This window comes from Temnothorax longispinosus, unplaced genomic scaffold (genome assembly GCF_030848805.1).
Source record: "Temnothorax longispinosus isolate EJ_2023e unplaced genomic scaffold, Tlon_JGU_v1 HiC_scaffold_27, whole genome shotgun sequence".
NCBI classification, from domain to species: Eukaryota; Metazoa; Arthropoda; class Insecta; order Hymenoptera; family Formicidae; genus Temnothorax; species Temnothorax longispinosus.
In genome coordinates this window covers 133,003-156,595 of record NW_027270089.1, presented here as the reverse complement: position 1 = coordinate 156,595, position 23,593 = coordinate 133,003, and the positions used below count along the sequence as shown (strand labels likewise).

General features: G+C 37.8%; 3 protein-coding genes and 2 pseudogenes across 7 annotated transcripts; 3 read left to right on the top strand and 2 right to left on the bottom strand.

Moving 5' to 3' along the window:
- Nucleotides 1–3,683: 3,683 nt before the first annotated feature.
- On the bottom strand, nt 3,684–12,127 carry LOC139824109 (uncharacterized; annotated as a pseudogene).
- A 646-nt stretch (nt 12,128–12,773) lies between these two features.
- LOC139824108 (putative nuclease HARBI1) lies at nt 12,774–14,755 on the top strand (annotated as a pseudogene).
- A 97-nt stretch (nt 14,756–14,852) lies between these two features.
- Nucleotides 14,853–16,843, bottom strand: LOC139824126 (uncharacterized). 5 transcript variants are annotated; one of them, XM_071796618.1, is made up of 6 exons: nt 16,519–16,843; nt 16,180–16,318; nt 15,834–16,097; nt 15,567–15,734; nt 15,264–15,328; nt 14,853–15,176 (listed from the first exon to the last, which is right to left on the bottom strand). In XM_071796618.1, exons 1-4 carry the CDS (start codon nt 16,552–16,554, stop codon nt 15,625–15,627), a joined length of 549 nt encoding a protein of 182 aa, XP_071652719.1. In that variant the 5' UTR covers nt 16,555–16,843; the 3' UTR covers nt 14,853–15,176; nt 15,264–15,328; nt 15,567–15,624. The 5 variants fall into 5 exon arrangements, with proteins under 5 accessions (XP_071652719.1, XP_071652720.1, XP_071652722.1 ...); XM_071796619.1 differs by having other exon boundaries at nt 15,264–15,323; XM_071796621.1 differs by having other exon boundaries at nt 15,264–15,295.
- A 2,170-nt stretch (nt 16,844–19,013) lies between these two features.
- LOC139824131 (uncharacterized) lies at nt 19,014–21,733 on the top strand. The gene is made up of 2 exons (XM_071796625.1): nt 19,014–19,244; nt 19,440–21,733. The coding sequence occupies exons 1-2, from the start codon at nt 19,130–19,132 to the stop codon at nt 20,174–20,176; spliced, it is 852 nt and encodes a 283-aa protein (XP_071652726.1). The 5' UTR covers nt 19,014–19,129; the 3' UTR covers nt 20,177–21,733.
- Nucleotides 20,195–20,572, top strand: LOC139824107 (uncharacterized). The gene has a single exon (XM_071796601.1). The coding sequence runs from the start codon at nt 20,195–20,197 to the stop codon at nt 20,570–20,572; it is 378 nt and encodes a 125-aa protein (XP_071652702.1).
- Nucleotides 21,734–23,593: the final 1,860 nt, after the last annotated feature.

The following is a 23,593-nucleotide window of genomic DNA, read 5'->3' as shown; positions in this document are numbered from 1 at the left end:
GCGTCGTACTGTCTCGTCATGTAATAGTATCTTGTCGCCTACCCTAAACGTTTTTTTGTTAGTCTTTTTGTCGAATTGCTGTTTCGCTTTCACTTTTTCCTACTTGGTATGTTCTCTCGCGACTTGATTTGTTGCGCGAATTCGTTCTCGAAGTTCCTGCGCGTAATCCTCGTATGAGTACGATAATTTTGGAGGCTTCGATAATGCTGTCGGTAGGTTAGCCCGATGTCCATAGACAATTCAAACGGCGCGGCGTAAACCCTGTCGCAGTATGAGGCGTTGTATTATAAGTAAACATCGCGTAGAGTAACCATTCGTCCCAATCAGTTTGATCCTCGTTTATATAGTGCCTCAGGTATTCTGTTAAGGTGCGATGCGATTTTTCTAATGCTCCGTTACTTTTGGGGTGGTATTCTGTCGTCTGAATCTTTTCGATTTTTAATAATTTGCACATATTCTTAAACATCTCACTTGTGAAATTTGTGCTTTGATCCGTGAAAATTTTCTCCGGTATTCCGTGTTCCAATACTACTTTAGTGACGAAAGCTTTGGCGACTGTATTGGCTTCCTGATTTTCTACGGGTATCGCTTTGCTGAATTTCGTTAAGCTGTCTTGAAAAGTGAGAATGTATTTATTTCCATTATTTGTAATCGTTAATGGGCCTACAATATCGAGAGCGCATTTCTCGAATGGTCGCTCGGGTGTATCGGTAATAATCAACGGCATTTTCGTTTTCCTGCTCAGCTTATTTTTCTGGCAGTACTCACATTTACTTATATATGCTTCTATATCTTTTGTCATCCCGCTCCAGTTGTGCTGTAACCGGTTCAGTGTACGCGTGTTCAGTGACTCCTTGGTGTCCTCCTGTAGGTGAGTCGTGATATTCATAAAGTATCTGCTGTTTTTCTTCTTTCGAATATTCCCTTGAAGTGCCATCTTCTTGCTGCGTCATATGTATAGCTGATGCCTCCGCTATCGGGTTTCGGCTTAACGCATCGGCGTTCACATTATTTTTTCCGGCTTTATGGATGATCTCGTAGTCGTACTCTTCTAACTTGAGTCTCCATCTGATTAGTCTCGAGCCGAGGTTGGTTACATTGAATAGCCAGATCAATGGCTTGTGATCAGTTATTATTTTAAATTTAACGCCGTATAAATAGGGACGGAAATGTTTTACCGCCCACACGATGGCTAACAGTTCCTTTTCGGTCGTACTATAATTTTGTTCCGCCTTGCATAATACTCTGCTGGCGTAAGCGATCGGTCGGTCCTGACCCACTGGCCCCTGTGAGAGTACGGCTCCGATGGCGTAATCTGAGGCGTCCGTCGTCACCAAGAATTCCTTATCAAAATCAGGGTAATTCAATACTGGTGCCGTCGTTAATTTCTCTTTCAGTAGGTCGAACGCGTTTTGCTGTTCCACTGATCAACTGAATTTCTCACCCTTTTTTATGAGCCTTGTCAAGGGTTTTGCTATCTTTGAGAAATTCTCTATAAATTTACGGTAGTATCCGGCTAGCCCGATGAAGGATTGAACATCTTTCACTCTTCTAGGAGTCGGAAATTCTCTTACCGCTTGTAGTTTAGACGGGCCCGGGGATATTCCTTCTTCGGAGATTACGTGCCCTAAATAGACGACTTCTTTTCGTAGAAACGCACATTTATTTGGCTGTAGCTTTAAATTATACTTTCGGAGTCTGATTAACACTGCGATTAATCGTATGAGATGCTCCTTTAAGGATGCTCCGTAGATGTCATCGATGTATACAAAGCATTTAAGGCCTAATAATCCGGCTAGCACTGCGTACATCAGCCGCTGAAATGCTGCTGGCGCGTTTTTTAATCCGATTGGCATTCGGTTAAACTCGAAATGTCCGTCCGGGGTAGAGAATGCCGTCTTATTCTTATAGTCTTCGTGCATCGGAATTTGGATTTGGTGATATCCCGATGCCAGATCTAACACCGTAAAGTATTTCGCGTTGCCTAGTTGGTCGAGTATGTCGATGATATTTGGCATGGGGAAAGAATCTCCCATTGTTAGGTTGTTTAACTTTCAAAAATCTATCACGACTCGAAATCTTATTTTACCGGACGCGTCAGGATTTTTAGGAACAACTATTATAAGCGCGTTTCACTGGCTTGCGCTAGGGCGAATTATTCCGTCGTCTAGCATTTTTTGTATCTGCTTTTTTACTTCGGCTTTATGCTTCTCCGATAACCGATATGGTTTCACGTTCACCGGCGCGCTATCGAGTCGCGTGTTTATCTCGTGCTCTATTGCCGTAGTCGCGCTCAGCTTATCACCGTCTAAATAAAACACATCGCAAAAATCATCGCATATTTGTTCTACCGCTTCTCGCTCTTCCTTGTTCAAATGATCGAGTTGTAATTGCTCGCGTAATTTTTCGCCTCGCGCGGTAATGGGCTCGCGTTCCTCGGTCGCGTGTAACGTGAAAACGTCAGCGAAGTCGTTTACCGGCGTCTCTTCTAATGTTACATGTGGAGTGAGTATTTCCACTTGTCCGTGACGTTTAACACACTTTGTTTGGTTTTAGTTTTACTTATTTTCATTTTGTTCGAATATCCCGCCTGAAACGATGCAAAGCGTGCTTGCAACACTATATGTAAAAAAAATTGACGAAAAGACAAGATGGCGAAATATACAGCGATCGAGTAAGATGTGCTTTCGTGCTTCCGTATTCTACCAAGTGAAACCCAGCATATCCACATCCCTCTTAACATTGTGGTCCTTTGAGCCGGATGTGGAAGGGAATCGAGCTACGAGGACGCTCGAAAACGCAGTCAAGTCTAAGACAAGCCAGTGAGAAGCAGCCGATCGCTCGTGCCTTCGCAACAGAACCATCGAGGCATCGCCATTAGCATCGACACGACATCGAAGCAATCCGATATCCGTGAAGCGGTATATCGTGTGAAGCCGGTAGCTATTGAGGTGGAATTGGTGGCTAGCATTCGTGAAACCGGTGGTCAACATTTGTAAATCCGGTAGCCGGCATTGGGTGAAATCGCCATTTCGTCGTTGGCGCCATCAGGGACCAGTGAGAGCAGTCAGCGTCGTACGAGAACGACCATACCGACAGCGGCGGCAATCAGAGTTTGACGAGAACGGTCACGTGGCGTCGGTCGTGAAGATCGTCAGTGGCGCCAGTCGGGAACTAGAGAGAGCCGTCAGCGCCGTGGGGAATCGGCAGCATAGCCAATCAGACCCCAGCTAGGACGGGCAAATCAAAGAGGATCAGATAGAGTGGAAGCTGTCATAATAAAATAGCGTGTTTGAGTTTCAGAGCCATCTACCAGCTCAGAGGCCATCCTAAATCCCCCCACTCTTCAATAACGCGAAAATTCAAATCTTGAGATTTAGGCCCCTATTCTGTAATTCTTAACGACAGTGTCGTTATCGTTAAGAGTTACAGAATAGGGGGCTTAGTAAAATTATTAATGAAATAAAAAAAGGGAAATCAAATCATTTAAATAATAATAACATTGAATGAGTTATATATATTTTTTGTTATTTATTTTAACAATACGACGTATTACAAAATAATGAATCAACTTTATATATCATCGTATGTAATAAGAAATATAAATATTATATAGAATATAAAAATAGAGTAAAATATGAAAATATAGAATTTGAACCTTTTATAACGAATTATAACTCTCAAAAACTCTAGATTCTAACGAGTGCAGTAAATTTTTTCATTTTTTTATTTATTTGCTTTGGTTTAGACTCTTCAATGTTTGGTCGTTTTTTCTTTGGTTCCCTCTCTTTAGTCTTTTTTACTACTAAAGTGCCACCCTTTTTCAAAATTCGTCTAATAAATCGTGCTTCCCAATGGCAACGAATCCTCACAAACAAACTGATAAAGTTTCTTGTTACCTCTGGAGAACATAATTGCAATGGACAGACGTTTTTTTTCAATAACGTAATGATCAAAGTTTTGGAAATATTTTTTAAGTGCAGCTTATTTCTAATAACCGATTGAAATTCTTTCTCCCATGGATATTTTTGAAAATATCGTCATTTACGTATTTCAGGTTCTTGGTATTTTCATATTGTTTCGCCATAGTGAATAGTTTATGGTGTTCATAATTATTCACAGTCTCTTGCACAAGAATACTATTACAAGTTTGACAATTGTAAAATTTCAAGAATTTGTTCGCCAAAAAACCGCTTATGTAATATATTGATGATTTTTCAGTAAAAATTTTAGTGTCTGATTCTTCATCGACTTTATTTGATTCTGCAGCCTTTACTCCAACATCAATATTTTCCTTTTCTAATTTTCCAGTATTTGACTCCCTCATTTTATTTATAATATCTGATTCTTTTATTTCTAACTATGCCTCATCATCATCAATTCCAATAAGAATTGGTAATTCAGTTTCTGCGTCTGGCGATGCCGTTTTGGACTGAATCTGCATTACAAAGTTACTTAATTTGGCAAACTGATTGTCATCAGCTTCGCAATTAGTAATGTTAGAGATTTTCGTTAATTGAGTAATATAAACTTGCCGAATTCCATTTTCGAATTGCGTTGGCGAAGGATATAAGTTACAACCATGTTGCTGCCTGATAACAGCAAATAAGTTTTCTAACGGGTCCTGACATAATCGACGAGTTTTGAGATTTTCAATACCATAATTGAGCTGGAGATCATCGGCCAGTTGGAGGACACTGTTAATTGTTATGAGAAAACCTTTAATACAGTCTGGCTTTTGGCCCTCAAACTTTATCGTTTTAAAATTGTTTAATATTTCATTAAGAAATTTTTTATGCTCCGAAGTACTGCTGATAGCATAATTTAATTTATTACCCACAGTTTTCTTTAGTAGTACTGAATTTAATGAGTCGAATAACTTATCTACGTCGTGAATGAATTCAAAAGTCATGTCATTTGTGTTCTCAAATTTCTCTGGAAAAATAAGTTTGTAAACTAGGTGAGCTGTGTACATGGATTCCGAAAAGATTTGCGCGGCCAGAGAAACGCTCATTTTTGAAAAGTTGCCCAGTTCAAAATGACGGTCTGAAATTTTCGGTATTAAATTTAAAGAGCTTTCCTGACTTAATGCATATACCTTCTTAATTTCATTCCAATCAACAGTTCCGCCTCGGTAACTCAATTTTTTCTGTTCTACATTATTTCTGAGAAATTTTAATAAATGAGGAGGATCAAATAGAAAAAAAATCTTGTCCGGTATACCTTTTATGAAAAAGAATGGCTTTTCTTCACTAGTAACCCCCAATGCTCTTGGTAAACTTTTATTCCTAGGACCTTGATCGCAAACAACTGACTTAACTATTAGACCAGTACTACTGACTTTCTCTAATGCGTATTTAACGATGTTATGCGTCTTTATTGTGTTGCCTGTTTTTCCTAAGAAAACATATCCTATTGTTTGTTTCATTTTTTTGTTAATCCACGTTATCATCACTACCAAAGCCGATGCTGCTTCTACTGGGTCACGTGTTACGCCATCATCTGCTAATCCTTTGAAAGAATCGGAATGTGGATCATAATGAACTTCGGAAGTTAGATTAATTTCATCAAACAAAAGTGATACTAATTTATCTTTTCTTGAAGCGTTAGCGAAGTTATTTTTCAATTGCAACAAAACTGTTTCATTAATTCCCACGTAAATTGGACATTTTTTTTGGTATTCTCTGAGCGTTCTCTCTGATGGCAGATTAATAATTTTTTTCAGAAATCTATAAGCTTTTGGCGAATGATACGGAATAGATAATGCGAGATCTTTAAACTCGTCGCTATATCTTTTTCGTGAATTTTTGACACACGATAAACGTAAGTGAGTTGCGAATAATGTTTGCGCAGTTTTTGATAAGTGTCTAGCGGATTGCGTAATTATTGTTTCAATTTCTACTGACTTCTTTGGAATAGTCTTTCTTTTATGCTGTAATCGATAAATTTTAGAACGTAAAGCTTTTATCTTTCGTTCTTGAGCATTAAGTCGTAAAGACTTAGGGGTCAAATTTGAGGAAGCTTTTGGTGATGATGTTGACGTTTCATTTAAGATACGTTTTGGCGTAAATAATTTCGAGGATTTAAGTGTTTGATTCAAAAATGTTATAGTCGGTGTGAGAGTGATTCTTTTTGACGGTGAGTGTGATTTTAAATGTATCGGTATATGCTTGGTCGAAATTTTTCTTGGTGTGAGGGTTATACTGGCTGAAGGTGACGCTAATTCTAAATGTATTGCTGGCGTTCGTAAATCTGAATCCCGTTCTGGCAACTGTGTTAACGTGTCAGGAGTGAAGACTTCTGAGACTTCTAAATTTTCAGTGGAAAATGTTTTCATCGGTTTGGAAGTAGACTCTGTTAATGGGGAAGTTACTTCCAAAGACATCGATGTGTTTTTCTCTATTGACGTCGATGAAACAGTTGGCGCTTGTAGAATGGATGTGAAATGGATAGAGCTGGGCGAGAATGATAGATTTACTTGAGCTAGGTGTCTTTCATCTTCTTCCTCATCTAAATAGCGAAAAAATAATCAATTTGTAACGATAGATAGTGGAAATAAGATATTAAACACATGATTTTATTACATCACGACCAGCTTTATTTTCAATATATAAAAAATAACGTGTTATTCGTCAATGTGCTTCAAAATTGAACATATTTGTAAAATATAAACGAAACTTATTAATGTAGAAATCAATGGATGACATTCTATGTACAATTATCGGAATGTGGAAATCAGTGGATGAGATTCTATGTACAATTATCGGAATTAAGACAGCTGATAGGAAATTCAACATCCTTTTTCACTTTTTACCATTATATTTTTTTACCTGATAGCACAATCTTGATGTTATCGTTGGTTTCAATGTTAATTGTTGCTGGTTGTTCTACAGTTGCTTTTTGTATATCCAAAACCACTCTCTTCGATGGATGGAAACAATCTCCTATAAAATATAAGTTTTATTGTGGAGAAAAGTAAGCAGGAGCTTTCCAGAAAATAATTTTTGCCTGAGGCATTAAAAATTTTGGGCCTCAATGACAAATTGTCAATAAATTGACGGCAACGTGTTTCTGGGTTATAAGCTAATTGTTAATTTAAGAAAACTCCAAGATCGTTAATGGACTTTTAAAATAAATATTTTCTACTTAAATTACCTTCAAGGGCCGATCGATAAATCTCCACTTTGTCCTTGTGATATTTGATAACTGGTGGTGATGGAGACTTGCGATGAGGTTTAATGGTAGGTATCGCTCCACGAACAAGTAGCGGCCTTGAGTACTTTTTCCTGATACATTGTGACTCAAAATGATCCGAACAAATACGGAGATGATTTGGAGGATCCCCTTGCACACCAGCAAATTCCTGCCATTTCTTTCGCCTGTAAATCAATTTTTTATTAGAGAATTCCAATATACATCATACAATACTATAGAATCATAATTCATTGGTTCAAAATCAATAACAATTCTAATAACTAAATAATTTCCAAAAACTTATTTTTAAACTTAAAACAGAAATATCTATTTTCATTCATGACATAAGATAAAAAATGACGTTAAGTGGTGTCGATGTTTAATCACAACTGTTAGGAATAGTTGGTTATAGGGCGAAACTAAAATATCGCAGAGTACTTGTATAAAGTATTTATTTGGCACTGTAACCAACTATTCCTAACAGGTTATGGGCCCAGAAGCGTTTCATTGACTGCGCGTGTTGATCAAAAGAAAACGACTTCTCAAAAATGGCGTCCGCGAGTGTTTTCTCGAACATTGAAAAATTAACGGAGAGTAACTACTGTGGAAAGTACAAATGAAAAGTGTACTCGTGTATAACGATTTGTGGCAGTACGTTGACGGCACAGAGGTTAAGCCGCAAAAAAATGCACACGACTGGATAAGGAAGGACTCGAAGGCTCTAGCGCTAATTAATCTGAGCATTTCACACAGTCAGCTGAATTACGTAAAGAAGGCTGAGACCGCAAAAGGAGCCTGGGATTGTCTCAAGGGAATCTTCGAATCCAAAGGCCCAGTAAGAAAGGCCACATTATATAAGCAGTTGCTGAGGATGGAAAAGAAACCGAACGTGACGATAACGCAACATGTGAATGATTTCACGACCAAGGCAGGGCAGCTGGAAGAGGCAGGCATTGAAATTCCAGACGAATTATTATCCATAATGCTGCTAAATTCTCTACCGGAAGAATACGAAAATTTCAGCCATGGAAGCCAAAGAAGAAGAAGCGAGACAGAACGACCGAGATGCGAAAACGACCGACGGTGATAAGAAGAGCGACGCATTGTTGGCAAGAGGGAGCACCAATCGTGGAAAGCAGTCGCGTGTGAACTCGCGTGTGAATCCGAAAGATGGCAACGCGAAAGTAAATACACAAAAATTCGACGGAAAATGTTATAACTGTGATAAATTCGGACACCGAAGTCGTGATTGCCGTGCAAAGCCAAAGCAAAATAAATCAAACAATACGGACAATGCTCTAACCGCGATCGCGTGTAATACAGAACTCACTACGAAATCGGGAGTGTGGTGCCTCGACAGCGGTGCGACCAGGCACATGTGTAATGACGAACAGAAATTCGAAACTATTAATAGAGACGACCTATCGAAAGTGTATACAGCAGGAGAACATTTCGTTAAGTCGGTCGGATCAGGTAATGTAAACTTACATTTAAGAGCAAATCGACGCGAGAATAATTCGGTAAAAATACAAGACGCGTTATACGTACCGGAGCTACGAAATAATTTATTATCGGTGCCGAGCATTACAGATAAAGGACATTCAGTAATATTTGAAAGAAATCGCGCGCTCATAAAACGGAAAGACGGTTCAACGATCCTGACAGCTACGAAACGGAATCAACTGTACGTCGTCGATGAGAAGATAGATCAAGCAATGTTGGCGAAAAATGAGCATGATAGAATAATGAGATGGCATCAAAGGTATGGACACGTAAACATCAATGATCTCAAGAAGATAAAAGCGGAAGGGATGGTGGATGGTATGAACTTTGTAACTAACCTAGATCAACTTAACTGTGAAGTATGCGCAAAATGTAAGGTACACACTCTGCCATTTAAAAGTTCCACATATCGCGATAAGGACGTGTTGGGATTAGTCCATTCGGATATATGCGGTCCGATAAATACCGAATCTCTTGGTGGTGCTAAATATTTTGTAACCTTTACAGACGATCGCACGCGTTATACCGAAACTGTGATGTTGCGTAAACGATCTGACGTTCTTGAAGCATTCAAAAACTACAAGCTGAAGGCCGAAAAGCAAACGGGTCAACAAATCAAGAAGTTACGAACGGACAACGGAAGGGAATATCTTTCGAACGAGTTCAAGAGTTTTCTGAAAAATGAAGGAATTACGCACCAGCTGAGCGTCGAATACACACCACAACAGAACGAAGTTGCGGAACGCAAGAACCGCACACTTGTTGAGATGGCGAGATGTATAATGTTACAAAGTAATCTCCCTCAATCACTATGGGCAGAAGCTGTCAATGCAGCAACGTATATTCGAAATAGATGTCCGACGAGGACATTGGATGGAAAAACGCCTTTTGAAGCATGGTCGAAACGCAAACCTTACGTTGGTTTCTTTAGAATTATTGGATCCAAAGTGATTGTACTGAATAAGGCGCAAAGAAGAGGAAAGTTTCAACCGAAAGGTGATGAATACGTCTTAGTCGGATATTCCGAAGAGTCTAAAGCATATCGACTTTGGAAACCCGGAACAAGAACCGTAATCAAGGCACGGGATGTAAGGTTCTTTGAGAAACAAGACTTAATCGACACATCAACGAAGGATCTTTTGGTTACGCCAGATGATACGGAAGCAAGTACGACTGATAATTCGAGTAACATTCTATTGGAACAATCAGATTCTCAAGATGAGGAATATCAAGAAGACGAAGAAGAGGACAGAGATTCAAACCCAGAAGAATCTACAACTGAAGTTAGGTTACAAGACACATCTAACAAAGATGGTGAAGTTCGTCGTGGAAGAGGACGTCCAAAATTACTGAAGACAGGTCAGCCAGGTAGACCGAAGAAAATATATCAAACACAAAACACGAAGACTCCAGATCCTGAATCTGTTCCAGACGTATTAAGCCGTGATGACAATGAAGCATGACTGACCGCCATGGATAGTGAGTATAAAAGCTTAATAGAAAATAAGACTTGGATCTTGGTACCTAGGCCAAAGAATAAAAAAGTCCTATCAAATCGTTGGGTATTTAAAACTAAATTTAACCAAAAAGGCGAAGTTGAAAAGTTTAAAGCCAGGTTGGTTGTACGAGGACATACACAGCGAGAAGGAGTGGACTACGAAGAAACATTCGCGCCGGTTTCGAGGTACGAAACCATCAGAACACTTCTTGCCGCATCTGTGGACGAGGAAATGCATGTCCATCAAATGGACGTTGTATCGGCTTATGTCCAGGGCGAGCTGTCAGACGAGGTGTATATGGAGCAACCCGAAATGTATGTACAAAAGGGCGAAGAATCGAAGGTCTGTAAGTTACTTAAACCTTTATATGGCTTAAAACAGTCGGGTCGAGAATGGTACAATACGTTTGATAAATATGTAACGAATAATGGAGGCGAACGTACAACGGCTGATCCATGCATGTATGTATTCGGTAAAGGAGATGATCGAGTCATTCTATTAAGTTACGTCGATGATATAATATTAGCCTCGAAGAAAATCAAAAGATTGGAGTTTGTGAAATCTAAATTAAAGTCAGCATTTAAAATGATGGATCTTGGACCGATACACGATATCCTCGGTATAAGTGTCGAACGACAAGGTTTAACCGGAAGTATTTATCTTTCTCAGAAGAAATATATTGAGGAACTGATAGCAAAATTTAATATGGAGGACACAAAGACGGTATCGACGCCGATAGAGTCAAGCACAAGAATTACAAAGGAAATGAATCCGAGATCCGAAGAGGAACGAGAAGAAATGAAGAACCGACCATATAGGGAGCTAGTTGGCGGGCTCATTTATTTAGCAAACGCAACACGCCCAGATATAGCGTTTGCAGCTAGCACTTTGAGCCGATTTTGTACCGATCCAGGAGAACTACATTGGAGTTTGGCAAAGCGGGTATTGAGGTACCTGAAGGGAACGTCACACTATAGTATTAAGTACATTAAAGACCAAAACGCTCTCAAAGCCTATACTGATTCGGATTGGGCAGGAGATACTGATGACAGGAAGTCATGTACAGGAAATATCATCATACTAGCTAACGGTCCAGTTAGTTGAAAGTCGAAGAAACAGGCATCGGTGGCTCTTTCAACGATGGAGGCGGAGTATGCTGCGCTTGCCGAAATATCGCGTGAAGTAATATATGTAAAAAGACTCTTAACGTACATGGGTTTCGAGAAGTTTGTAAAAGACGCAATTAACGTATATTGTGATAATCAGAGTGCAATTGAGTTATCGAAAAATGCGGTATTTCATAAACGAAGCAAACATATAGATATTAGCTTCCATTTTACTAGAGAACTCGTAGAAAAGAAAGTGATAACGATTCAATATCTAAGAACAGAGTCAATGATTGCCGATATTTTAACCAAATCTTTATCGAAAGATAAACATTTCAAATGTATTTCTATGTTACAACTAGAATGAAAGTAGGAGATATGTAATTGCACAGCACACATCGATAGAGGGGGTGTTAGAAAGTCAGATCTACGTGTGCTTGTGCCTTTAGGTCCTAGTTACTATCGATATAGTTTAGTAACGCTAGACAGAGGACTAGTTCCTTTTTCGAGTTTACTTTCTAATAATGTACTGCTCTATGTCCTTCCTCCCTTCTTCCGATAGCTTCCGCGTGTGCACGCCAATTCTGTTCTAGCCAGTTCATTTTACTTTATATACATAACGCGGGCAGTGCCAAATAAATACTTTATACAAGTACTCTGCGATATTTTAGTTTCGCCCTATAACCAACTATTCCTAACAACAACTTATTCAAGTATATATTTTATACTTACAATTCAGGATTTGGCGGCTGTTGGAAAAAGGATACATCTTTGTTAACTTTATTATTATTTTTTGCAATTTTTGACGTAGCACCGCAGGGTCATTTTTTTTATTCATTACAATATAATTTTCTGCCAACTTGCTGCCAACGACAAAGCGCAACGGTTAAAGTGGAGGTTATCTTGCAGAGTGAGAGAGAGTGAGAGAGCAAAGCTTTGTGAGAGAGAGGATTAGCACGTAGTGCGTCTCCGAACTGCTAGATGGCGCGAATCGCGGACACGGCTAGACACGGCCAGCTTCCACTCTATCTGATCCTCTTTGGGGCAAATAACATTGCGCGAGACCGACCGTAACGCCAATCAGGATCCAGCGAGGAGTCACGTGGACACGCCGGATTTCGAGTCAACGCCGGGCAGCAGCGCGGCAGACAGGCAGCGGTCAAAACAGTCATACCTACATAACCACAAGATTTCGAGCACTTCGAGTCAACGCCGGGCACCAGAGTGGCAGACAGGCAGCGATTAAGGTGCATTTTCACGTGCCGCTGAAACTGATCGTTTGAGCGACAAAAATGATCACGTGACGACTTTTGTCGCTAAACTATTACAGCGGCAGCTTGTGCACATGAAAAAAGATTGCAGCGACAAAGTTGTGTTGTAGAAAGCAATAATGGCAGCTTCCAAAAGAAAAAAATATTATAATTGGATATCTAATTGTAATCAAATAATTCGACGAAAACGTTAAATACAATTTGAAAATGATATCGTTTTTGTTATATTGTTATCGACATATCAGAAACAAAAAAGACATTATTCGAAAAAAAAATTTTGGGTCGCACCACTTTTTCAAAATCATAATAAATATGGATTTTACAAAGCTATTTTACCGAATGTGAGATTAGAAAGTGCAAGATTTCTGAATTATTTTCGTATGTCATCAACGCAACTGGAAAATTTACTACAAATTGTTGGACCGAAACTTCAAAAGCAGACACATATTAGAGAGCCTGTCAGTGCTGAAGAACGTTTGTGTTTGACTCTAAGGTTTGTTTTATTACATTTTTTAAAATAATTGCATAAAAATATGAAAGCAATGCATTAGACAATACAAGCTATAAATGATTTGACTTATATAGTTATCTTTCACATATTATAGATATTTGGCTTGTGGCGACTCAATGGTATCAATATCATACCAGTACTTATTAGGATGTACAACAATAAGTAATATTATATCCGAAACATGTGAAGCAATTTGGAACATGTGTCCAGTTGTCCTTCCATCATCTTTAACAAAGGAAGATTGGCTGCGTATTGCAGCAGATTTTGAAAATCAATGCAATTTTCCTCATTGCATTGGTGCCATCGATGGAAAACACATTGTTATTTAAGTATGTATTTTTATACTATTATAAATTCATTCAATTTGACAATATTTGCATTCAGTTTTACACCTCTGATTTGCAAATTGAACGCAACTATTATAATAATGTATGCTTATAATAATGTATTTTTTCAGTGTCCTGCTAATGCTGGCTCTACATATTATAACTATAAACACAGCCATAGTGTTGTTTTAATGGCAATATGTGATGCCAATTACTTATTCACATTTGTCGATATTGGAGCCTATGGAAGACGCAGCGATGGTGGTATTTTTAGAAAATGTCAGTTTGGCAAAAAATTTGAACAAAAAAAGCTAAATGTACCAAATGCAGAGACTATTTTTGAAAATGGTCCCATACTACCATATTGCCTCGTTGGAGATGAAGCATTCCCTTTGAAGGAATATTTGTTGCGACCATATCCAGGAAGGGGCGGATTAAATAAAGAAAAAAATATATTTAACTATCGCTTGAGCCGTGCCAGACGCACTATTGAAAATACATTTGGTATTTTTGCCTCTCAGTGGCGAATATTAAGAAAACCAATAATCAGTACAGTAGAAACTGCAGAAAAAATTGTGCAAGCCATTGTGTGCTTGCATAATTGGTTAAGAAAGCAAGACATAAACACTAATGAATATATATCTGCAAGTATAATTGATCATGTAGATCATAATGATTTTTGTACTGCCTATCGTGAAATTCGTCGTACAGGATCATATATGAGTACTAAATCAAGTATAGAAATAAGGGAAAAGTTTTGTACATACTTTAATAATGAAGGATCTGTACCTTGGCAAAATGATTATATCTAAATATGTTTTTCAAAATACAAAAAATATGTAGCCTTGCATATATTCTTTATATATCTAGATATATTCACTATTGTTTATAAGCATTAACAATAAAGAATGTTGCAAAATAATTGAAAAAGACGTTTACTTGTTATTTATATTATTTATTATTATTTCATATAAAAATAAAAGTATAGACTATATTGCATGAACATGTTTATAATAGTATTACTTAGTAATATAAACTGTAGAACATAGGAAACATTTTATATCACATATCACAAGTACAAATAAAAAACTTAAAAATAAAAGACTATATATTGCATGTACATGTTTATAATAGTATTACTTAGTAATATTAACTCTATAACATTGGAAATGTTTTATATCACATATGACAAGTACAAATAAAAAAATTAAAAATAAAAAACTATATTGTATGTACATGTTTATAATTAGTAATATAAACTATAACACAGAAAACGTTCTATGGCCCGTTTCTATCATCCACGGTTAATTTTAATCTTGGGTTAAACTATCTTTGTCTTTTTTAAAGAATGTATCTGAAAATAACAAAGATATTAAGATAGTTTAACTTGAGGTTAAAGTTAATCGCGAATGGTAGAAACGGGCCTTTATCACACATAAAAATATGAAAAACTTAAGCTTAACAAGTATGCTTAATTAAGTAACAAACACTTAACATGTTTGATAATGCATCGCAAAAACTTTTTCAAGAAATATTTTTTATGAGCTCATACGTTAGTTGAAAAAGTTTCTGCGCTGTATCATCCAATATGTTTCGTGGAAGTTTTTTCAGTCTAGTTTCCACTACAGCTACAATTGCGTCCACTTCATCGTTTTCTGGAGGATCAGGTAAAACAATGGGTGCCTCCGTATTTCTTTTACAGAAAGCATCAGCAATTCTCTCCGGAGCTGAATTATCTTTTTTATTATTGCTTTGTTTTCTCGTTTCTAAAAAAAATGTTTACATGTAATATATATATATGTAATAATATATGAAATATTATATTTATTTATAATGAATTAGATTAAACATACTTTCTTGTCTATTTTGTTCCACATCTGTAGAACTGAGAATTGAGTCTTCATCATTACTATCTACGCTGCATGATACATTTGATTTTGTTTTATTATAACAGTTAAAATGTTAATTTCCAAAAATCTATTATGTATATTGTATATTATCTATTATGTATATGTATATATATTTTTTCACATTGTTTTATTTATATTGTTTTATATTATTTCTATTATTGTTTTATATTATTGTTTTATTTTATATTTTATGTTGACATTCTACTATAAGTATTGTTCTGAAAGAACGATATAAAAAATACTCACTGTTTTTGTAGGCATGAGTCACGCAAAAACGATAAATTATCGTAGTGTTGCCATTTGCTCATTTTAGCAGGTCTTTCTGAACCACTAGCCAACGATTCATTGCTAACAATTCTTCTGTATCATGCAGGGATTTAAACTTTGTCTTTGCTTCTTTGTCCGACAGTTTTCCTGGAAAACATCATATGTTACAAACAAATTTATATTAATAATTATTGAGTTGCATACTATTCCTATAATTATTTTATTATTGAATGAGTATTTGCTTACCATTTAATGCTTCAGAAATTTCTTTCCATAATTGTGTCGTTGCTTTTCTGCTACGGAGTGACAAATTCAATTGTGGATTCCATAATGCTTCGCGTGCCTGTACTTCTAAAATTAATTGTTCTTCTAATTCTAGCAACTCCTGCTTTTCTGTAATACTTAATTTTTTCCTTGTATTTTTTCTTTTATTTGTTATGTTTTCTAAACTTTCTTGTACTGTTACTTCTTGATCATCAATTGCACTTCTTCTTAAAATACTTCCATTTTCTACAAATTATTACATGATATTGAATATTCTTTTAAATTTCTTTAAATAAATAAGTTATTTATTTATGCTACTTTTACATACCGCACATCGGATAAAAATAATAAGTATTTGGGTCAGTATAATAATTAGGATATCCTTGAAGACACTCATGTTGGTTGATGTAATCTGCATCACATATGGTTTCGCAGAGTCCACATGTCTGTACTGGTAGGTCAAATACCTACAAAACATTAGAAATAGCATATGTATCTCACAAGTTGTATATTGTTCTAAAATACTTAAAATATTCTTTTACGTTTCAAAATATATAGCTTAATTTATTAGTCTATATATAGAAAAGAAATTCATATAAAATTTAGTTGTTTTGATTAAATAGAATTTATTTTATATAAAAAAATTACTTTTTTTATATATACTTACGTCATCATTTTCATTTTCTTTATTCGAATCTTGCATCTTTAATATTAATTTAATTTATTAATTTTTCTTTTTTATGTCACTGGATGATGACTACGTATCTTCAACATTTCCTTTCAGGTTATGTAATTTCTTAGGTTATGTGTTTTAAGTACATATAATTAATACAGCACGGCAGCACTGTCAGCAATGTATCAGCGTTTGACACTGTAGTTGAACCGATCTAAACTACAAAATTGTAGCTGCTAGATTACGAGCGACAAATCTGTCGCTTCAACTATTTGTTCCAGCGGCATGTGAAAATGCACCTTTAAAGGTGGAGACACATAAAATTGCAGGAGCCATAAGCAGAATGCAGAAGCCATATGCACATGCGCTATGGTATCTGTAGAGCTCTACAGATACTATAGCGCATGCGCATATGTCTTCTGCATTCTGCTCATGGCTCCTGCAATTTTATGTGCTTCCACCTTTAAACAGTCGTTTGTACATAGCCACAAGTAAGAGAGTGAGCATCCTTGTCCATTCATCCTTTATCCTTCAATCGTGGTGCGTTTCTGTTTGCGATAAAAAACGATAATGGAAGGTCTCAACAGATCTCGCGGTGCTGTGGAAGGTAAATTCACGTCGTTTAAAAATTATATTACAAAAACCATTGCAACATATCCTGACACGAGTGTTCCGTTAGATGAAGTGACACAATCGGAGATTCGCGAGCGTATCAGTCGCATAGGAGAGGCATATAGTAAATACGATGAGTTACAAACAGCTATTGACGAGCTGACAGATGACGAGCAAGAAACGATAGGTTATCGCGAGCGAGTAGAAGAAAAATATTTTCATACGTTAAGTCAGGCCGAGTCCTTACTCACGCGAGGTATAGTGAATATTTCGCGTCCGAGTGCTGCAACGGAGGGGGCTCATTCTTCGCGAGCACAACCTGTAACACAACCTGTGCAAGCAACAAACGATAACGGTGCGGCACATTTCCCTCCGGACTTTGCGCGACATCCAAATCAAAACATTATATATAAGAATGCAGGTATTAGATTGCCAACAATCGAATTACCGAAGTTCAGTGGTGACACAGCGGAATGGCTTAGTTTCCGAGATACATTTGAATCATTAATAAGTCGAAATAAGAATATTGATCCTATACAAAAATTTCATTACTTGAAGGCGTCTCTGGAGGGTAGTGCGGCGCAAATAATCAAATCGTTGGAGTTTACAGCCGTAAACTATACCGTTGCGTGGAACACGATATGTTATAGGTTCAATAATAAGAGATTACTAAAGGTCGAGTGTCAATACCGCGATTTTTGACGCTCAAGCCGCGCGATTGCAGCCGCGCGGCACTAATCGCGCGACAGCAGTCGCGCATACTGTTGTCAAAAGCGCGATGAGAGTCGCGCGATTTCACAGAGAAAAATAATTATTCTACAGCTAAGAAAAGGAATATTTTATTTCTTTTAAGTAAGTTTTCTTATAACGAAGAATATTTTCTTATTAATAGTTTTCAAATATCTTGACACAAGTCTTTGAAAAGCCAGAATCTTGTTTTGAGTGAATGTAATACTTACAACGACTTTTTATGGTAGATTTCCGGATACATATAACCTTATCAAATACTTAATCTGCAAATCTACAATAAAGTCATTATAGAATGATTATTTTTCTGTGTGCAGTCTTTTATGAAACATGGAGGAAAAAACTTTAATAATTCTTCATACTATTAAAGAAGAAGAAGAGGAAGAAATTACATTATTATTATTTTGTGAAAGCTATAGGAGTGCTCCAAATGATTTGCTTATTGCGAGAGAGACAGAAGAATTTCAAAAAATTTTATAATTTTTATCTTGTGGGTCATATAACCATTTATAGTTGTTCACCAATTCACACAGCATAAAATCATTCATGTTGTGGAACGTTAATTTAATTAAAAAGTAGAACTTGCCAAAATATTAGCGACTAAACTGCTCCAAATACAATTAAGTGAACTGAGCCGCGCGGCTAGACTGCTCCAGGAGCAGTTGAGTCGCGCGATTCTGAATCGCGTCGCCACAATCGCTAGAGTCGAACGACTAAAAACGCGGGATTGGCAATAGTTCCATTGTATTACATGCAAAGCAGACATTAATCAAAGACGCGCGGCTGCAATCGCGCGGCTTGAGCGTCAAAAATCGCGGTATTGACACTCGACCTTTACGCATAATCACATTAAGTCGCTTTTTAGTAATATGAAGGAAGAATCAGCGAGTCAAATTCGCGAAACTGTCGATACTCTTAATAAGTATTTGCGCGCATTAAATGCCTTAGATCAAGCTACAGAAAGTTGGGATGCATTATTAATATATCTGATATCAACTAAGTTAGATAATGTCACCGCACGAGCTTGAGAGAAGGAGCGTGCAATGACGTTCCCACTTTGGAGGAATTTAAATAATTTTTGAATTCTCGCGCAGATTTATTGGAGGCTTTGGAACTAAAGGACAAGAGTGTGCACAAGCCAAAACAAGCAGAGCGTTCTAAAGTAAAATCATTTCTCGTTCAAGGGCAAAAGTGTATAGTGTGCAAGGAGACGCATAAATTATCAAACTGTACGAAGTTTCTCGAGATGTCTCCTAAGAAAAGAGCAGAATGTGTAAGAGGTGCTAAGTTATGCTTCAACTGTATGAAACCCGGGCATTACCTTAGAGATTGCAAGGCAGGTTCGTGTAAACAATGCTCAGGTAAGCATAACACATTATTGCACTTTGACAAACCTTCAACAGTGCAAACAAATTCAACGGAAGAAGTAAAGAATTCTTCTATTTTGTGTTCGCATAATAAATGTAGCTCACATAGCGTTTTACTAGCTACAGCCTTGATATTAGTAACGGATAGTCAAGGGAAAAAACATAATGTTCTTGCGATATTGGATCCAGGTTCTCAATCGAGTCTCATCACCACCAGGTTATGCCAAGACTTAAGACTACAGACATCAAGAATTCATATGACCATCGATGCGATAAACGGATTGTCATCCGAAATAAAGTATAAGTGCAAGATTGAGCTGTCAACACACCACAACAGTTACAAATTTTGTATTGAATGTTTGGTTATCCCAGAAATCACGAGTCAACTACCAGCTCAGCGCATCAATATTCCGGAGAGCGAGATCCCTTCTAACATCAAGTTGGCGGATCCATCATTTAACATTCCGGGCAAGGTGGACATTCTGATCGGAGCAGATTGGTTCTGGAACCTCTTATGTGTAGGGCAGTTAACTATTGGCCAGAATCAACTCACTCTCCAAAAAACCAAATTAGGTTGGGTAGCAGTGGGCCCCTTAAAAGGCATCTACTCCAATTCAGTTCGATGTAATCTAAGCAGATCAACTGACATCGATAAGCAGCTCATGAAGTTTTGGGAAATTGAAGAGGTCGGACATTGCAAGATACTATATCCAATGAAGAAAAAGAGTGTGAGGACCATTTTTCAAGGACTGCCTATCAAGGACTGTAATCAAGATGGTAGATTTGTAGTGACTATTCTTTTCAAGAAAGACCCTCGTGAATTAGGTGAATCAAAGACAATGGCTCTCAAACGACTGTTTAGTCTCGAGAGAAGATTGCAAAAGGATCCTATCCTCAGAGAGCGATACGTAGCATTCCTTGAATAATATGAAAGATTAGGGCACATGCACAGAGTATCCGAGGAAACAACGCCCGAAGTCTCGTATTATCTGCCTCATCATTGTGTTATCAAGGCAGACAGCACAACAACTGGAGTACGTGTGGTTTTCGACGCATCGGCACCAACGGACAATGGCATTTCACTGAATGATTTGCAGATGGTGGGCCCTACGCTGCAAGAGGATCTATTTTCGATACTCATCAGATTCAGAATCTTTCTTTACATTCTATCTGCAGATATAGAGAAGATGTACAGACAGGTGTTAATAAATCCAAAGCAACGTGCACTTTTAAGAATATTGTGGCGTCTGTGTAGCAAGGATCCTATACAAATCTTCGAGTTAGATACAGTCACTTATGGAAAGATTGCAGCGGCATTCTAAAATGCTTAATGGAACTATCAGACGAAATCGAGGCTATACTACCAGAAATAGCAAGAATCATTCGTGAGGATTTTTACGTCGACGACTTATTGACAGGAGCCAAAACCATTGAAAAAGCCATAAACATAAGACGCAAGATTTCTAGCATACTAGAAGCGGCAGGTTTTTAGTTAAGAAAATGGACATCTAACGAGCCTGCAATAATTCAGGAGATTCCGGTGAAAGATCAGAATTTGAATAGTATCTGTTGAATATGGCGCTTTCTCGAGATTCCGATTGATCGAACTATCGACATGTAAATCGGTTCGCGAGTTGATCGACGACTGTCGCGCTTGTCGTTCGTCTTCCGGTCGCGCTCGCCCTCTTCTTCTCTGTACGCTCACGTGTACGCACGTGCCCTTATTCGGCTATGAGCATCAAGTAGATTCCGAACATTATTCTTTCTTTATCCTTATGTATTAATAAACTGAATAAACTGTACAACGTATTTGCAACATTATCGAGTGTCACAAGTGTTTATTTAATAACCACATCAGGTTATGGGCCCAGACATGTGCTCGAAAAATGTGTATCGTGTTGTAAGTACGCCTCATGGATGAAGAGAACATTGTGACAGAAAATAGTGAAGTTGAAGATTCTGCATTTGACGATCAAACATTGTTGGATCAAACTACAGAAGAATTTCTGGACGTTGGAGAAGACGACTCTGTGATTGAAATACAAGTGCCAGCTTTGCCAAGATCTTCGGAAATGGCCGAATCAAGAGTATATCAAATCCATCATTTCAACGGGCAGAACTACCAACTATGGCGACGACAAATGGAAATCTACATGACTGAAAATAAACTTAAGTCGTACATTTTGGGCACTAAACCAAGGCCAGCTACAAACACGCAAGCTTGGGATGATGAAGACGCAGCAGCCCAGGCATTTATTATGAGGGGCCTTGAATTAGAACAACTTAAGCACCTGACTGACTGTACGACCGCTGCTCAAATGTGGTCAAGGTTGAAGACTGTCCACTCGGAAAGGAGTGAACAATCTGCGCAGGTACTATTAGAAAAATTCATAAATAGTAAAATGGAAGAAGAGGAAAGCATGGCTGATTACATCGCCAAAGTAACATCTCTGGCGCAAAGGCTGAAAGATATGGATCTTGAGCAGAAAGCACCGATGGTGATTGCAAAGATCCTGAGCAGCCTGCCCGCCAAATTCGATCACGTGAGGACTGCGTGGTATGCAATGCCTCGAGCGGAGCAAAACATTGAACGCTTAACGGATCACCTAGTCAACGAAGAGTCGCTCATCAATCTCAGACAGAGTGGTGGGGATAACAAGACTGCGGTGGGAGCTGCCTATACTGCTAGTAGCAGTAAGACGAGAGGGAGAAAAAACAACACAGAGACAAACAAAGACGGAAAATTGAAACGAACCGGTAAATGTAACTATTGTCATAAATTAGGACATTGGGCTAGAGAATGTTTCAAGCGGCAGAGAGACCAACAAAATAAACAAGGAGGTGAAAATAAACAAAATAAACAAGATCGACATTCCTTGATGATGGAAACAAATAAAAGCCAAGTTGATCGACAGACAACATCAGCTGAGGATAATTCACATCTTTTCGTCTTGCAATCTCGAACGTCACAAGGCAAGGTTGAAGATCTCTGGTATGCAGATTCAGGAGCCACTGATCACATGTCGTTCCAGAGGGAGTGGTTTAAAAATTTTGTGCCGATTCCAGAGGACAAATATCCAGTGAAAGTTGGAGACGGACGAACACTATCTGTGAGAGGGACTGGAGACATTGAAGTGCAAATGACAAACTCGAAACGATCAAGTCCTATACATATTATTAAAGACGTTCTTTTTGTTCCAGATCTTGGTCGAAATTTCATATCTGTTTCTAGATCCACTGAAAAAGGTATGAAGGTCATTTTTGAAGAAGGTGGTCAGCGAGTCAGTTTTGTAAAGGAAAACGTTATTATTGCTGACGGAGTCAACGACAACAGGTTTTACAAAATGAATTTGAGAACCGTCAAGACTACCGAATTGAACATGGCATCATCTGGATCGCTTATGTTGTGGCATGAACGCATGGGGCATGTGAATTTCAGAACACTTCAAGAAATGAGCAACAAAGGAGTTGTTAATGACCTCAAGATCGAAGAAACATCGGAAAAGAATCCATTCTGTAAGGGCTGTGCTTATGGCAAGCAACATCGTCTGAGTTTTCCAAAGTCAGGAGCAAGACGAGCAAACACTGCTGGTGAGACTTTCCATGTTGATCTATGCGGTAAAATGAGCACGCCGTCGTTAGGTGGTGCTAATTACTTTATGTTACTAAAGGATGATTTTTCCAGATACTGTTACGTCTATTTTTTAAAGAACAAAACTGATGTGCTGGACAACCTCATGAAGTTCTATGCTGAGGTCAAGGCTGATGGTCACGAAATTAAAAGGCTTAGATCTGATGGTGGCCGAGAATTTTGTAATGAATCTGTAAGCCGTTTCTTGTTGAACAAAAGGATCAAACACGAGCTTTCAACTCCAAGAGCGCCTGAGTAGAATGGTTTTATAGAAAGACAAAATAGAACGATTATTGAAAGTGCCAAGGCCATGTTACATGAGAGGCAACTACCTTTACATCTGTGGGCAGAAGCAACGTATACAGCGGTATATCTGAAAAATCGAACAGCATCAGAGACGATTGGTGGAGTCACACCCTATGAAAAATTTTTTGGATCAAAGCCTTCAGTTAAACATCTCAGAGTTTTTGGAAGTGAGGTCTATGTTCACATCCCAAAGGACCAACGGACAAAATGGGAGAAGAATTCAATAAAATGTCAGATGGTTGGTTACAGCGATGACAACAAGGCGTATAGGATCTATGATGCAGCAGGAAGGAAAATATTAATCAGAAGAGATGTGATATTCAACGAAAATCAAGACGGACTGCACGAGATAACTGAGACTAAAATCATAGAAGATGAAGACGATGAGACATCTAAAGATGAAATT